At 30.5% G+C, this 16426-nt stretch overlaps 1 protein-coding gene across 2 annotated transcripts; it reads right to left on the reverse strand.

Annotated features, from left to right (window-relative positions):
• Window positions 1-396: 396 nt before the first annotated feature.
• LOC107439673 (uncharacterized) lies at window positions 397-12989 on the reverse strand. 2 transcript variants are annotated; one of them, XM_016052345.4, is made up of 4 exons: window positions 12742-12989; window positions 9917-10163; window positions 4332-4700; window positions 397-1864 (listed from the first exon to the last, which is right to left on the reverse strand). In XM_016052345.4, the coding sequence occupies exons 1-4, from the start codon at window positions 12786-12788 to the stop codon at window positions 1703-1705; spliced, it is 825 nt and encodes a 274-aa protein (XP_015907831.1). In that variant the 5' UTR covers window positions 12789-12989; the 3' UTR covers window positions 397-1702. The 2 variants fall into 2 exon arrangements, with proteins under 2 accessions (XP_015907831.1, XP_015907832.1); XM_016052346.4 differs by lacking the exon at window positions 12742-12989 and adding an exon at window positions 12412-12698.
• Window positions 12990-16426: the final 3437 nt, after the last annotated feature.

The following is a 16426-nucleotide window of genomic DNA, read 5'->3' on the forward strand; positions in this document are numbered from 1 at the left end:
CAAGAAAAGAGAATTATTGCGAAGCAATAATCGGGGTTGGTGAGCGGCAGCGAACAGGGGGCTTAGCCCCCTAGTATACATATATTTTTGCTACAGTACAATAAAGTAAAGATTTTACAATTGGTGTATTTTTTTTTATTTCTGTTAAACGTTTGAAAAAACCTGAATTTGAAAAATTTGTCTTAAAGAATTCATTGCTGAGTTTTCAAAACCGAATGAAAATAAATAGGATTACAGAAACAAATTATAAAAATGAATTTATTTAAACTAGCATATCAGTTATATGAAATATTAATCCAGCATCAAAATTTTTAAGCCTGATTCCCAATTATATTGTTGTTTCATATGAATCGAAAAAGAGTTTAATAAAACTAAAGTTAAAAGAATGAAACTAAATACTTTGACAAAATAATTTTAATAAAGTTTCTGAATATGACATAATACAATGCAATCTTAATATGATGTGTACATTTTTAACAAATTCCAAAGTATGTCTTTAAAAGAACATTAACCTTGAATTGACAATCAACACAACATTTCAAAAATATACAAAGAATGAAACTAGAAGAGCAAAGTATCAAATCAGGAATACATCTTTAATGCATGTAAAATGAATAAAATCTACACAATAGTTTGAACTGTTTATTCTTTTGAATAATGAGTAAACTGACATTTACAAGACAAAAAAACAACTGACATCACAAGAAAATAAAATTGGAAATTTTTAAATCATATTATCTTGTATTATTTTTAGCTTTTAGTAACAAGTTGCTCCTTGCTCCAAAACTAATCAGAATTCAAGTTAGTCAAATTTTCAAAAAAAAAAAAAATAAATAAATAAACATGGTCAATAGTTATGGAATATACAGAGTTATTGTAATGATGGCCACGAAAATACATTTTTATTATATTTATCAAAAATGACCAGGGTTGCCACTCAAATATGGAGAAAAAAAATTCCCTGTACATATTATACACAATATAAAGAGGAAACACAATTACTGCAGTCGTGTGTGAGCTACATTGGAATAACTATACTAGTTTTAATTGCTCAAATAACTTAAAGAAAAGAAGGAACAGATGAACATGCTTAAATAATGCTATAGTAAATGAAATAGTTTAGTATAGTTGGAATATCATCCTTAAATATCCCACAGATTACGCATTGAGTGGTTATAATTTTTAAGACGAAAATAAGAAACAAAATTCCCTGTATTTTCCCGATTTGTTAAGAAAAAAATCAAAGTTCATCGCCCTTTCCCTGTTATTTTAGGTGATTTTAAAATTCCCTGTATTTTCCAGTTTTTCCCTGTGGAGTGGTAACAAAGAAAAAGTAAAAAAATTAAGTACATTAGGGGTTACATAATATTTAAAAGAAAAAAGGTAGTAGAAACTTAACGAATTACTTTTAAGGAAAACAGGATGAAAAACATCACAACCTGCTCAACAGAGAGAAAAAACAAAGTATTTCAAAGGCGTTGACTAAAAAATATCTTTCATCAAACTGGGTACGACATTCTTCCTTCAAGCTTTCTTTCCAGATATTCGACATACCACAAAAAAATTTTTTGTTACTTCCTAAATTGTATATAAATTTGCCTACCTAACCTAATAGCTCCTTTTGATTTCAGTTTTGAAAATAATTCCAGAAATGGGCAGCCATCGACACCTTATAAAAACATGTATTCATTTTGAAGACATATTATAATTTTACATAACTTTGATTTGCTTCTGCTTCCTTGACAGCTTCGGGGGTATTACAGCTTCTTATTGGCTCAGAAGCTACTGGAGTTTCAGTAGTATATACTAAAGCATACTGCATGGGCGTCTCATCTGTGTTTGTCTCATGCGTTTGCCTCAATGCCTGAAAATAAAATTAATAAATATGGCAAGTTATTAAAGCAGAACAATATATATACCCACGTAGGCAGAGCTCAATGGTTCAGTGGTTAAGGCGATATACTGCTAATCCATTGGGTTCTGCCCGTGGTGGTTCGAATCCCACCCTCGTCAGCATAGAACTTTTATTTTGAGCCGTGGTGGCTCAGAGGATAGAGCATTCGCCTTCCAATGAGATGAACTGGGTTCGAATCGAAGCGATGGCTGGTCGATACGAATTTTGCACTCTGCTTGCACTGACCATAATGCCGAAGTAAAATATCCTCAGTGGTAGACGGATCATGGGTTAGAGTCCCTTTGCCATCAGGCTAATCATGGGAGGTTTTTGTCATTTTCTTCTCCATGTAACGGAAATATGGGTAAGTTACACCCAAAAGTCCGCCACGAAGGCAAATTTCTCCCAATACCTGATTTAGGAGTTCCCTTGTCTTCTGGATTGCATTCTAAATTACAAGGTTACGGAGTTGAACTAGGGCAGTTCTCTGATCCCTACACAGGCCGGTCGGTATACAAAGAGTTTACATTATTACTTATTTAGTTTACTTTTTTTTCAGGAAAATTTACACACCAATTGTCTTTTAGCTTGCTTTTTAATTGTTTTTTTTCAAGAACTTCAATTTTTTCTGTTATATTGATGATGAGTGAGAATTACTTTGTGAAGTATAGACATAAAATAGCATAAGAGGGTTGTTAAAAAAAATTGAGGGTAAAATTCAGTTACATATTTTGAGAAATTTTAATGGTGGTCAGTGTAAAAAACAATAAATATTTTCAGATAAATTAGGTTATCTAGGTAATCGAAACTGTAATTCCTCTTCACCGTGAGAAAGCACCTATCCTTATTTGTTTCTAGGGTGAACTCTGGAATATATTATATTAAAACTGAAATATACATTTGAAAATTATGCGCATATAAGGGTGGGGGGTCCAAAAATAAGTTTCTACTACTGAAAGCTGTGGACATAGGTGTCTATGAAAAACAAAAAATATAATTAGATGTTAAAGAGAAGACGTAACTCTATTTTTTCATGTAAATATCAAGTAGAGACATTATAAACAGTCTAATAACTATTCTATTTTTAACTCTCTATAAATGGTTGTAGGTTATTTAAAATATTTTATGTAGTAAAAATTAAATTACCCATAAGACATACAGGGTGTTATGTAATGATCTCCCTTAACCATTTAAGTAATTAACTACTTTGACAAATTTGTAAAAAAATTTTCCTGCGAAGCACATTGTTTACGCTTAAAAACAATTATTTTTTTTCTAGTCGTTTTGTCGGCTCTTATTTTTTTAAACATTTTGCAAACGTACAGTTTCCAAGACGATACACCTTTTAATCTATAACAAGGGTATTCATCAATGAAATTTTAAATATTGGATACTGTGCTGGAACCACATAACGCCAAGAGATGATTGTTCACAAACCACCTGGTGAAAAAAAAAAATAAACACAATCCAAATCGGTGCTTCTGTTCTATAGTTATTAGCAAACATAAATCTAGACAGACTTTTATACATAAAAATAATTTAAAAAAACATTGGGTAGAAAACTATTATGAAAACAATCATTTCAATAATTCCTGATGTTACTTAATAAGGTAAAAGTTATGAGTTCAATTTACCTGGATTCTCTTTTGTGCAATCAAAATCATAATCTCTAAAGTTTCAAGCATGGACTAACACAATTGTTTTAACTGAAGCACAACATTTCACTCAAATACATCGAATTATTCTTCAGTAACCTCTGCTTTTCTGCGTCATTTCCCATTTTATAACAGCATAATTAAAATATTTCATTGTATACTATCATTAAAACAATCATTTAGAGTAATTTCCAGTGCTACAAGGTAAGGTAAAAAATTATGAGTTAAATGTACCTGGATTCTCTTTTGTATTAGCAAATTCACTATCTCTGAAGTTCCAAAGGATGAACTAAAGCAATTGCTTTAACTGAAGCGCAACATTTCGCCCAAATATATTGAATTCTATTTTTTCAGTAACCCCTGATTTACTGCACTGCTTCCCATTTTATAAAAGCATAACTAAAATATTGCAGATATTGCACAGGAAATTACTCTAAATTACAGTAAACTAGCATTAAAATAATCATTTAGAGAAGTTTTCAGTGTTACGTGATACGCTAAAAAATTATGAGTTAAATTTACATGGATTCTCTTTTGCATTAGCAAATTCCCTATCTCGTAAGTTCCAAAGCATGGACTAACGTAAGTGTTTTAACTGAAGCACAACACTTCACCCAATTACATTTCTTCAGCAACCTCTGCTTTTTCTGTGTTGTTTCCCATTTTATAAAAGCATTGTATTGTAATATAAGCATATTGCATGGTAAACTATCATTAAAACAATCATTTAGAGTAATTTCCAGCGTTACATGATAAGATAAAAAATTATGAGTTAAATTTACCTGGATTCTCTTTTGCACAATCAAATTCATAATCTCTGCTTGAAGTTCCAAAGCATGGACTAACGGCAATTGCTTTAACTGTAGCACAACATTTCGCCCGAATACATCGAATTCTGTTTCATCAGTAACCTCTGATTTTTTACATTTTGTTTCTAATGTAGAATAGTCATGATATCTAATGGGTGAACGATCTCTTTTAATGACTGGTGTCTGTCTCACAAATGTCAGGGTGGGTTTTGTCTTTGGCCTGTTCTCTTCGCCAGCAGGTCGCAAATAGTCAACAATCACGGAATTCGTGGCTCTTTGCGCATCCTCTCTTTCCTCTTCCTCATCACTATTTAAGGTTATGACACCATTACGTGCATGATGCTGAAATAAAAATGCATATAATGTAATGTAATGTATATAATATATATTTTAATTAAATGAAGGTAAATATCAGCAGGGTTGCCACTCAAATCTGAAAAAAAAATTCCCTGTGTTTTCCCTGTACATATTATACACAATATATTAAGAGGAAACAACAATTACTGTGCTCTTGTGTGAGTTATATTGGGCTAACTATATTTACTAGCTTTAATTGCTGTAAAAACAGCTGAACACACTTAAATAATACTATAGTAAATTAAATAATTTAGTATGGCTGAAAAATCATGGTTAAATATCCCGCATAGAGTGGTCACCATTTTTTAAAAGACAAAAATAAGAAACAAAATTCCCTGTATTTTCCCAGTTTGTAAAGAAAAAATTAAAATTCCCTGCACTTTCCCTGTTATTTTAAATGATTTTTAAATTCCCTGTATTTTCCAGGTTTTCCCTGTTCTCCCTGTGCTGTGGCAACCCTGATCAGTATTGATTAGCAGAGCCTGACTGAGGCAGGGGCAGTTGCCTTGGGCCTCCACCTCAGAAGAGGCCCCCAAATCGAATAGAAAATTTATTTTACATTTCCTTCTTTAATGAACTTTTTTTAAAACAAAATATCAGAACAGTGTAAAATCCTTCAGTTTTATGTCAGCTTCTTCATTAATCTATCATATGAACACACAAATCCATGGCTTTCTAGGGAGGAATTCAGCTAAATATACGCTATCACCATGGACAAATTTGGCCTATCAAAAGCCTGTATTTTTACGTATCACAAAATGCAATAGGTTTACAAAAATACTTGATTTTGATTGGCTTAATTCAGCCATCGTAATTGCAACATTTTAGCTGAATGGTGCCCTAATGACGGCAAGGATATGAATTTTTTGCAGCTGGATGACAAAGATAACAATAAGAAAACTGCATTCAGTATGATGGACATAGAATTGTCAGAAAATCAATAAAATGGACAGAACAACATTTCATCTGCCATTGGAAGCGGGACTTAATAGCTATTTTAGGTTCAAGTCAATTTTCTAGCTATTTATAAAGAGGTGAAAAATTTAAATACCTTTATAGAGTTTGGTTCCTCATTACTGAAGTAGTGAAGCAGAGGAGGCCCCCCAAAGAAGATTTTGCCCCGGGCCCCAATTAGGCCCTGTTGACTAGTTAAGATTTTAACAAATATTTATTTTTTAATTTTTTTTAATTGAAGAGATTATTTTTTTGTTTATCGAAGCAAAATCAGGGTAACATTGTTGCAGAACATTACGGGGTTCTTGCAGAAAGATTTTTAATTTGGAACACTATGGTTTCCCTCTGTGTAGAATTTTTCAAAACATGTTTCCCCAGCAGAATTGTTTTAAAAAATTTGCCTATCGTGCGAACAAGAAGGACAAGAAATTCTACGAATTTCCACTTTGTTTTTAAGATCCCGATAGCTTTCATTTCTAAGCTATTACTAAATGGATATTATTTTCATGATTTTTAAATACCAATATTACAACATGTGAAGTTGAATCTAATATTAAAGCAATCACTTCTTGACATGCTCGATTCGCACTCATATCATCACGAATCCATGCCGTGTTTCAATAGTTAATGCTACAAATTTTCGCACTCTTAAGCAATCTTATTACGACTGTCGAAATTCAAATACCATATTTCATTATTTACTTATAATGTGATGATACCACCATATTTTCGACTTTCGGCAGTTACTGCTAATTATTTCTATATAGTTATGAAATTCTGGTATTTTTCATTCGATTTTATGACATATAAATTTGAATTGCGCATTTAAATAATGACATACTCAATTCATGCTGATAATATTTCAATTTACGCTGATGATATTGTAATCTATGTTTCGATTTTTTTTTACAGTTGTTGCTATTGGTTTTCCAATGGTTTTTGAACATCCCAATATTCATACAATATGGGAAATTTATTGATTTTCACACAGTTTTAAAAATCCGATATTAGTAAACAAGAGGATAATGTAACACACATTCGAGTATTCTCTTTACAAAGAGCCTGATTCCTGTGATTTTGACGTCATTTTTTTAAAAACATTTTTTCCCTTATGTGATGCAAAAATAACAAAATAAAATATTACCTTCCATAATATTAGAACATAGATTCTTTTAGATTCTCGTAAAAAAAATTATTACATTTACAATTAATCCCTTAACGATCGATTAATTTCCAAGAAAACGGTCATAAAAGNTGAATTGCGCATTTAAATAATGACATACTCAATTTATGCTGATAACATTTCAATTTATGCTGATAACATTTCAATTTACGCTGATAATATTGTAATCTATGTTTAGATTTTTTTTTACAGTTGTTGCTATTGGTTTTCCAATGGTTTTTGAACATCCCAATATTCATACAATATGGGAAATTTATTGATTTTCACATAGTTTTAAAAATCCGATATTAGTAAACAAGAGGATAATGTAACACACATTCGAGTATTCTCCTTTAAAAGAGCCTGATTCATGTGATTTTGAAGTCATTTTTTCAAAAACATTTTTTACCTTATGTGATGCAAAAATAACAAAATAAAATATTACCTCCCATAATATTAGAACATAGATTCTTTTATATTCTCATGAAAAAAATTATTACATTTACAATTAATCCCTTAACGATCGGTTAATTTTCAAGAAAACGGTCATAAAAGAGCCTATTTTTTTGGCTTTTGTATTTGTATTGATTAGTGCTGCAACTAGTTTAAAATAAACTAACTATCTACATTAACTTAAAAATATCCTGTTACTGCCATCAGGTGTGTAAAATGAGAAATAAAATGTTTTCCAGGCAAAAGAAATGAATTAGTTTTATTCTTATTGGTGTGTTACTATAGTCATCACGGGAGCGATAAATAGCGGGCGAAAACTCACCCCGTCATTTTCATGGGAGCGAGAAGGAAGGGGTTAAAAAAGAAAATTATACCTAGTTTTATTCTCCATGTGTATGCATTTTTTATAAACACAAAGCTTTTCGGTCACTATTAATTAGTACCACATATATTTATTACTATTAAAAATTTTTTGCGGAAAGATGGGTGTTTGTTACAATAAACCAGAAAAATAATCCTGCCACAAGGGAAGGGTATACTGGTTAAGGGATACCCGAAGCATGATATACCAAAGTTATGGTAAAATACTATTTATGGTAAAAGGAAATTTCTAATACAATCTGTTTCCCAAACACTTAAAAGCACAATGCCCAATTAATAGATTTAGATTTATCATGCTGGAATTCATTTTCGTATAATATACATTAACGGTGTTAGAGAAAAATTGTTCTTACCGTTTACTACAAAAATAAAAATTCCCTTTTTGCTATCAATGCAAATGCAATCTAAAATTATATTCACATAATTTAAAACCACACATCGAGATTTCTATTTTACGCATATTAAAGTCGCACATTATGTTTTGTATTTTACCGATTTTATATCAAATAGCGCACTTTGTAATCATGTGATTTTAAAGCCACTATTAAGATTCATATTCAAGTTAATTAAAAATCGGAATTCATATTCACACGACTTTAAAATCAAATACAGAAATTTGTTTTAATGCAATTTTCGGACATAGAGATTCGTATTCACGCGATTTTAAAATTAAATTTTGAGATTCCTATTCAAGTGATTTAAAATTCACACATCAAGATTCAGATTCACACAATTTAAATATATAAAGTACTCTCATTGATATTTTTATTAAAATGTTGATAACATTCTGCGGATAAATGCTTCCTACATACACTTTTTTTCTAGCTCAAGTTTCGGGTATTTTTTCAATTATTTAAAAAGTGTATTTGTACTTTTCTATTTTCAGTTTTTTACCCAACTCATCCATGTGATATGAATCAATGTACCTCTGTACAAAGAAATTTTTTTTAAATAATCATTTAATTTCTAACAGATTTTACCAAATTGAGGTGGTGACGAAAGAGTTCGAACTAGTTAGTTACAAGAGTTAATCAATATCAATAGAAAGTTTTCCATTTTACCAAACTCTGCTTGAATTATTGATTAAACACGGGAAACAAAACAATTTTATAAAAACTTTAACAACCATGACGAAGTAGAAATTAAAAAAATTTAGTCACACTACTCAAGTATACATTTTGAAAAATACATTCATATACATCCATTCATGGAAAATACATTCATATACACATTCGTTCACAGATCGTAATTTTGACATGCACCACAGAACGGTCAATTACCAATTCAGTACCCTTAGACAGTGTTTTCACTACAGCGCGAGAACCTCGCATATTTTTCCTTTTCTCGCATTAAAAAATGATTACAGCGAGAAATTCGTGCATTCTATAAACCAATTTCAAAATTCGCGAATTTCTCGCATTTTGAAAAAAATTTCTCATTGCGCCATTTAGAATAAAATCCGCTTCACTTTTCTTCCTGGATCTTTCATTATTTTCAACATCTGCCCCATCCCTATTTACCAGTATTGTTCAGAAATTTTAAGAACATCAGAACACCATCCCTCTGAACCTCTTTCAGAACGCATTTCTCTGCAACCACGTGTTTACCATAAGGTTTCTTCATGTAAGACTTTCAAATTTTTTGAGCATTAATGCAAGATGGACAAATACCTTGTACAGGCAATATCTTCTACTCCGAAACGGACAAATAAAAATTTAAGAAATGTGGGTAGAAACAATCAAAACGAAACAAATATGTATTTGAGCAACCTAATGAGAATAGCTGATGAAAAAGTAGATATAGAACATTTTCCATATGATGATGCAGCAAAAATATTCAATGCTTTAAAAATTAGAAGATGTTAAAAATGTATTATAATTAAAGAAATGATTTTTTCTTCAAGTCTCTTTGTGTTTTTTTTTTTTACTTTTTAGAAATCTCACCCTGTTTTTGAGAAAGGGTGAGAAATTCTTACCCATTTTTTTCTCTGCAATGAAAACACTGCTTAGAGGTATTGATTTGTTATGGGAACACGGACGACTTTGTTGACAGATTTAACATGCACCAGTCACCATTTACTACACGGGGAGTCTTCGACTGGCTGGATTGGAACAACTGTTCTCATCAATGTTAGTCCAGCGCCCTGTCAACCAGGCTAACTCGGCCATTTTATGTCAACTTAAAGTTCAATATTAATGAGCATTTAAGTCTACTATTGATAAAGAAAATAATTTTAAAAAAAACAATCTACCACATTTGCAGGCATAGCCACTTCAGGATGTTTCTTTTTGAAATGTTTTCTCAGGTTGGTAACAGAAGATTTGTAAGATAATTTGTGGTCGCAGATAGTGCAGCGTGCAAATGCTTCATCAATAATTTCACAATATTTCCAAACACTGGACGTCTTTTTACGTGACTTCTCTTTACCACCATCTCCCATTCTAGGTGTTGAATTCCAATCCCCAGGTTGTGGATTCCAGTCGGGATCACATTCAGATCTGAAATTTTATAAGAAATAAGACATTTATGAATGTATAAACGCAAATCAGTGACAAACTTATTATAGATTAATCTTAAAACTTTTATCGATATCTAATTGAATGGTATCGTTCTAATGATTGAAACCAACAGAAAACAAAGTTCATATGCTCCGATAACGCTCTTTTAGATTGTGGCGAAATTGCCAAGGTGCCAAATAGATTTTAAACTCGCAAATTTAAAAAAAAAAAAAAACATGTAGATATTTGCTTGGGGTGGCTATGAGTTATACATTTCAAGCTGGTCCCTTTTTGTGATGTTTTTTTTTTAGTTTCTAGCGGGCCGCTGACAGGAAGTTGCCAAGACTTGGCAATTATTCTGCCACAGATCAGGATACGGAAATCTCCCTATGTTATTAGTGAAACGAACATAAAAGTTACAATAGAAAGAAATGTTAATGCTTGATATAAAACTGTAACCTTCTAACTGGAAACTAAAATGGTGTAGCAATAAAAAAATTTACTGTGCTCTTTTGATTTAAAATAATGGTTCATGCTTTGTACTTGTCATTAATTAATATTTTTAATTTATCATATTCACCAATGTTAAAATAATTGTCAACCATTCACCATTTAGCCAAAAGGGAGAAAATCGTAAATTCGTCTAAACAAATAAAGTTTTGGGGAAAGTACTGTCGTACAAATTTTTCTACTGAAAAGAAAAATATATATTCCCAGGGAGACTTCCATATCCTGATCTGTAGCAGAATAATGGCAAAGTCTCGGCAACTTCTGGACAGCAGCCTGTGAGAGACTAAAAAAAAAAAAAAAAACATCACAGCAACCAACTCGAAATGTATAACTCGCAGCCACCCTCGGGAAAACTGTTGTTATTAAAAAATTTGCAAGTTCAAAACTTATTTGGCACCTTGGCAATTGTAGTTGGCGCAACAGATCACGATACAGAAATATCAACATATTACCTTTGATCCAGAAAATTACACCTGTATAAATTTTTCTGAACAAACCTTGTATTTTTTATTCGATTACAGTGATATCCCTTAGATATGTCGCATAACTAATTAGAATTATATTAGGTGCAGACAATGCAAGCAACAAGATTATGCAAGCATATAAAAACCATTATATTAGCACCCTCATTGCTAGATCATGCGACAAACACAAAACTCTTTACCACAGTTAGTGTTGATAAAGCAGATTAGTGGTAGCATACAATCATCTGAATATTTTTCCAGAAAATATGTGTCTCATGACAAAAACACATTGATTTATTAAAATAAACTTATTGTAAAATTGTTATAATTTGCCTTAGACTAAGATAATTGAAATTTGGCTAATATTTTTAATATTTGGCTAATTTACTGAATGAATTGAAAATTTTGAATTAATAAATAAATATTTGAAGTGCATAATAACAAAAAAGCATTTCAGAAATCAGTTATTGTAGGCAGGTGGTAAACTTACTTTATTACAGCACTAAAATTAAAATAAACAATAGTTAATCACCATGGAAATAAATGGTTAAAACTCTTAATAAATATTACTTCACAAAAAAAAGGAAATATTGATAAATTATTAGCATACAAGTGAAACACTTAAAATTCAAAAATTTCTACTTTTGGTTCTTTCTGTCTAAAGTGCTAAAATTTGTTGTTTATTTGTAAATGCTGTAATTATTATGCAAATTTGTAGTATTTTATATTTATGATGTTTTATTAAATGTGTTTCCAATGGTAGCAAAATGTATACTCCATTAATTCACTTTGAATTTATAAAAATTTTAAGCAACAAATATTAAATAGCCAACAGGGAAAAAATCTTTCTAGCAATTTATTAAGTAAACAGTAACAAAAACAACTATAATTCACATTTATAAATTTTTTTCTGGAATCCTTTTTTTAAAAAAAGGCTCATTATTAATAGAAGAAAATTTTTTAGTGGTAATTGTTACAAATTAAAATCCTAATTAAATTTTCAAGAATCTCAACTTGGTTTTTGACAAGGAAAATATTTAATGCAAATAATTAAATTTTTGCGTAGCTTTAAGAGCAATGTTTTTAATGATAACACACGACATACCTCCTTAAATTTACAAGATGTACAACACAAATAAATGCATTTGTCATAAACGAAGTATAAAATAACGTCAAGAAATATTTTTAGTACACAGCATAAAATAAATATCAACAAATAGTTTTAAATAAAATACCATATCCATAAGAAGAAAAAAAACTCCATGTTCACTTACATTCAAAACGCATTTTCGAATTCATAAGAATTACAACTGGAACCGAAAATGATTAAATTTGCTTTTAAAACGAATATACTATTTGAACTTCACGTTTTAACTAATGTTTAAGATTTACAATTTTTAATGTCAAGCGTATCTCAGCTAGTAAATAGGATAATATGTCATCAATTTTTTACAAATAAAATTAATTGAATTTAACTCTGAACAAGTATTATTTTAAAAACACTACTTTTATTTGTACACGTGATTTATTTTTCAATATCAGGTTCTTTAGTAACTGGTAAACGGTATGGTATTATAACATTAATGACTATTATAGCAAAATACCTGTTCCTTCTATTTCCTTCGTCGATATCGTCCTCTTGGTTATTCATGCATAAAAAGAATATGTTATATAAGAACAGATACAATTTTCCGTTCCAGGTTTATCTAAATAAATGATGCAAATAAGAAACTTTTATTAATTTTGTAGAGTATACATGAGCTATAATCACTCAATTACGTCATATTTTCGAATCAAAAATGGCTTCTAAGTTTGAAAAAAATAGAAACACAATTTTCAAAATATCAGCTAGAGGGCGCTGTTTTACAATAGCAGAAGGTAGATATCACATTTTAAGTCAACAGATACGTAGAGTGATACGTATTTAGAAAACTGTACCAGTGATAAGAGATGGTAGTTCCTGTTATTTCTAATTAGTTATATTTCTAAAACATCTTATGTTATTTATTACTTTACTCAGTTCAGTAAAAAAAAAACTCTTATTGATTTGCTTTTATATACAAAAATTCAAACAATACTTTTTATTTTTAGAAAAAAGTGATTTTTCGAAAATGGTTATAGTAATGTGCGCTGTTATGGATGTTTCTAAAAGATGTTTCTTAAAATGAAGTAAAATGTGGTCATTTTTGGTCAAATGTGGTCAATTTAAAATTATTAAATTTTTTTTAATTAAAAATTTTCTGAAGAAACCTATCTAAAGTAGTACAAAGTTCAGAAAATTGATCTATCATTGTTTTTAAAGTGAAATTAAGTATTTTAATCTCTTACTTATCACAGAATAATTTTGAATTAATTTTTTTAAAAAATTGTCTAAATAATCAACGCTGCTGATAGTTGCATAAACGCTACGTTTGTTTACTTACAATGTGACAGATACCATTTGTTTTCCTAATGGGTAGGACTTTTTAGCAAATCTTACTGCTGATTTCAAATCTGATATCGATTTGCTTCTCCAAGCTACAGTTTTTCTGCAATTAAATAAAATTGTTCTAACCATGATTTTTTTAAATTTCATTCGAGCGATTACCAGTGCCTGACTTATCATAGGTCCCGAGAGGCCCAAGCCTAAATGCTACAAGTATTTATTTTTTATTGTCTGTGTTTTTCCTAACAAGGTGTTTCGAAACCAAGAAAAAAAAAACAGTTAAAGTGCCTTACTCTTTAATTACTAATTAATTACACACTAATTACTAATTTTAAACTGTATCTATAATTTGTAAACTGTATTATCTGCGTTTTAGAACGAATTAGATCAAAAGTCATTCAAAGTGTTTACTTTTTTTTATTTTGCGCACTGTACTGCTAATTTTTTTATATTAATAGTATTGCTCATATATAGACAATTTTCGAGTCAGGGTTTTAAAGCGATTCAAATGATGGTAATAAATATGGTAATCATGTATCGCTGGAAACCTTTGATAACAGACTTTCGACACATTAGCAGTAATGGTACCATATTTTTAAGGGGAATTTTTAGTTAAAATTTATCAGGGTTCCCATTCAATTTCGGAAGAAAAAAAATCCCCTTACATTTCCAGGTATATCAGGTAAATTTCAATGAAAATTCAGACCTTATTTTCTCTATACCATATAGTTTTTCATCAGAAAATTTTGATTTTTTTTTTTGTTTGCAATACCAAATATTAGATTTCGTGAAAGAAAAAGAAAAAATCAGCAAATGAGGATGGGAACATGTCAGTTTCAATAAAATGTAAAATTTTTGCAACAAATAATTGTAATAGGTGCTAAAATTATTTAACTTGAATCTCAATAACTGACTACTGTTACTGATAATTCAAGACTGTTTTTTTTTTCAGGTATGATATATTAATTTTACAGGTTTTTGTAAAAAATTGAAATTTCCCTGGCTATTCTCTGATTTTTGGAGTTAAAATGAAATTTCCTGACAATTCCTGGTTTTTCCTGTTCTCCCTGACCCGGTTATCTGTGTTCACGTCTATATCTGAGTGTACAGTACGGTTAGTACTTTACGGATCACTCCCTTCGGTGCTGCACAAATCAGACTCTTAATTTGTTTTGATAGTTTCCTAACGATAGGGAATAACGAGAACGATAGGGAATTAAAAACCTTAAATTGCAATTTTTTGACAAAAATTAATATTAAGCAGTAATTGAAATTTGGGTGTCCTGGGCAAATGCTGCTTTTGCCCATGCGGAATCAGCTGCTGACCTTAACGACATTGGATTCCAATCGACTCGTATTAATCAAACAAGACTCATCCACTCAGCATGGACAGCAAGATGCCTTAACAGGAAGTTGACCAGCTTCCTCAAGAAACTAAAAAACTGGTAGTAAAATTTATACACGAATATTTGATAACTAACAGCTTTACTTTTTCAAAATAAATATTTTTCGAACAGATATCCCTCCCAGGGATTCTCCAACAGAAATAAATTTTTTAAAAAGTGTTCGAATGTTCTTTTTGAAATTTTGTTATCAGTTTTTTAGTTTTATTACCGCGTCGTTGAACAGCTGACCCAATTTTCGGGTTTGCGACTACTTATGTTCAACTCCGTAGCCTTGTAATTTTGAACCCAATCCAGAAGACAATAGGACTCCTGTATCAAGTATTGAGAGAAATTTGCCTTCGTGGAGGACTTTTTGATGGAGCTAACCTGCATTTGCGTTACATGGAGAGGAAGTCCTCGAAAACCTCCCACGGTTAGCCTGACGGCAAAGGAACTGGGACCCGTGATCTGTCTACCACTGAAGATATTTCACGACAACACTGTGGTCGGTGCAAGTTTTTTAGTTTCTTGAGAACTTACTTATCAGCATTTACTTCAGAAAGAGTAATATATGATGGTAGTGATTATGATTTGTTAATCTGTCAATCGTATTCTAGAAAACTTTATACAATAGGACACTCGAATCACACTGACTTCGAAGTAATTTATAAAATGGAGAACTTTAACTTAAGCGGAGGAATTTTTTTTGTTTTTTTGTTAATAGTATACTCTAAATGTGCAGCAACTTTCATAGCTTAAACTACGCAAAATACTTCAAACAAATTACTTATTGGCATATCCTTAAAAGGATGCTATACCAAGTGAGAAACTTTTCGTCGCGAATTCTCTTTCATCTCCATAACTAATTTAAAGAGTAAAAAAGTGAGTTAAGACAAACCTAGAGTAAGCCATGAAGTTTCAAATACCGTAAAGAACTTTTTAAAATATCAAAATGAAAATAAATTATGAGAATATAACTTAGGATTACGCAATGTAGAAGTTCTCTTTCAATAATTTGTTTGCATTTTAATATTTCGATTTTTTTCCCTTCAGAAATTGATATTTCATTGCACACTCTAGGTTTGTTTGAACTTTTCTTTCTTTTGAATTTTAAATTAGTAATGAAGGTACAAAATTTACAACGAAAAGTTTCCCCCATGGTATTGCGTCTTCTTAAACTTTATTGAGAATGTTTAAGCTTAAGATATTAAACATCCCTGGATGAGAACATTAACACTCCTGAAGAAATTTAATGTCTCACAGTAACAAATTTTGTATTTTGTGCTGTTAGTGGTTCGAATACATTTTACATTCCAACTAACTTGATCCTCTAATGATAATATTACGCTGAACGAAACACACACACACATATATATAAATATATAAGTTCAAAATGAAGAATAAAACAAAGAAAAATTATAGACATATGAAAGAAAGGGGGGGGGGAATAGTAAGTAAAAAAATAACAAACAACAGTAT

Source organism: Parasteatoda tepidariorum, chromosome 7, assembly GCF_043381705.1.
Source record: "Parasteatoda tepidariorum isolate YZ-2023 chromosome 7, CAS_Ptep_4.0, whole genome shotgun sequence".
In the NCBI taxonomy this organism is placed as follows: Eukaryota; Metazoa; Arthropoda; class Arachnida; order Araneae; family Theridiidae; genus Parasteatoda; species Parasteatoda tepidariorum.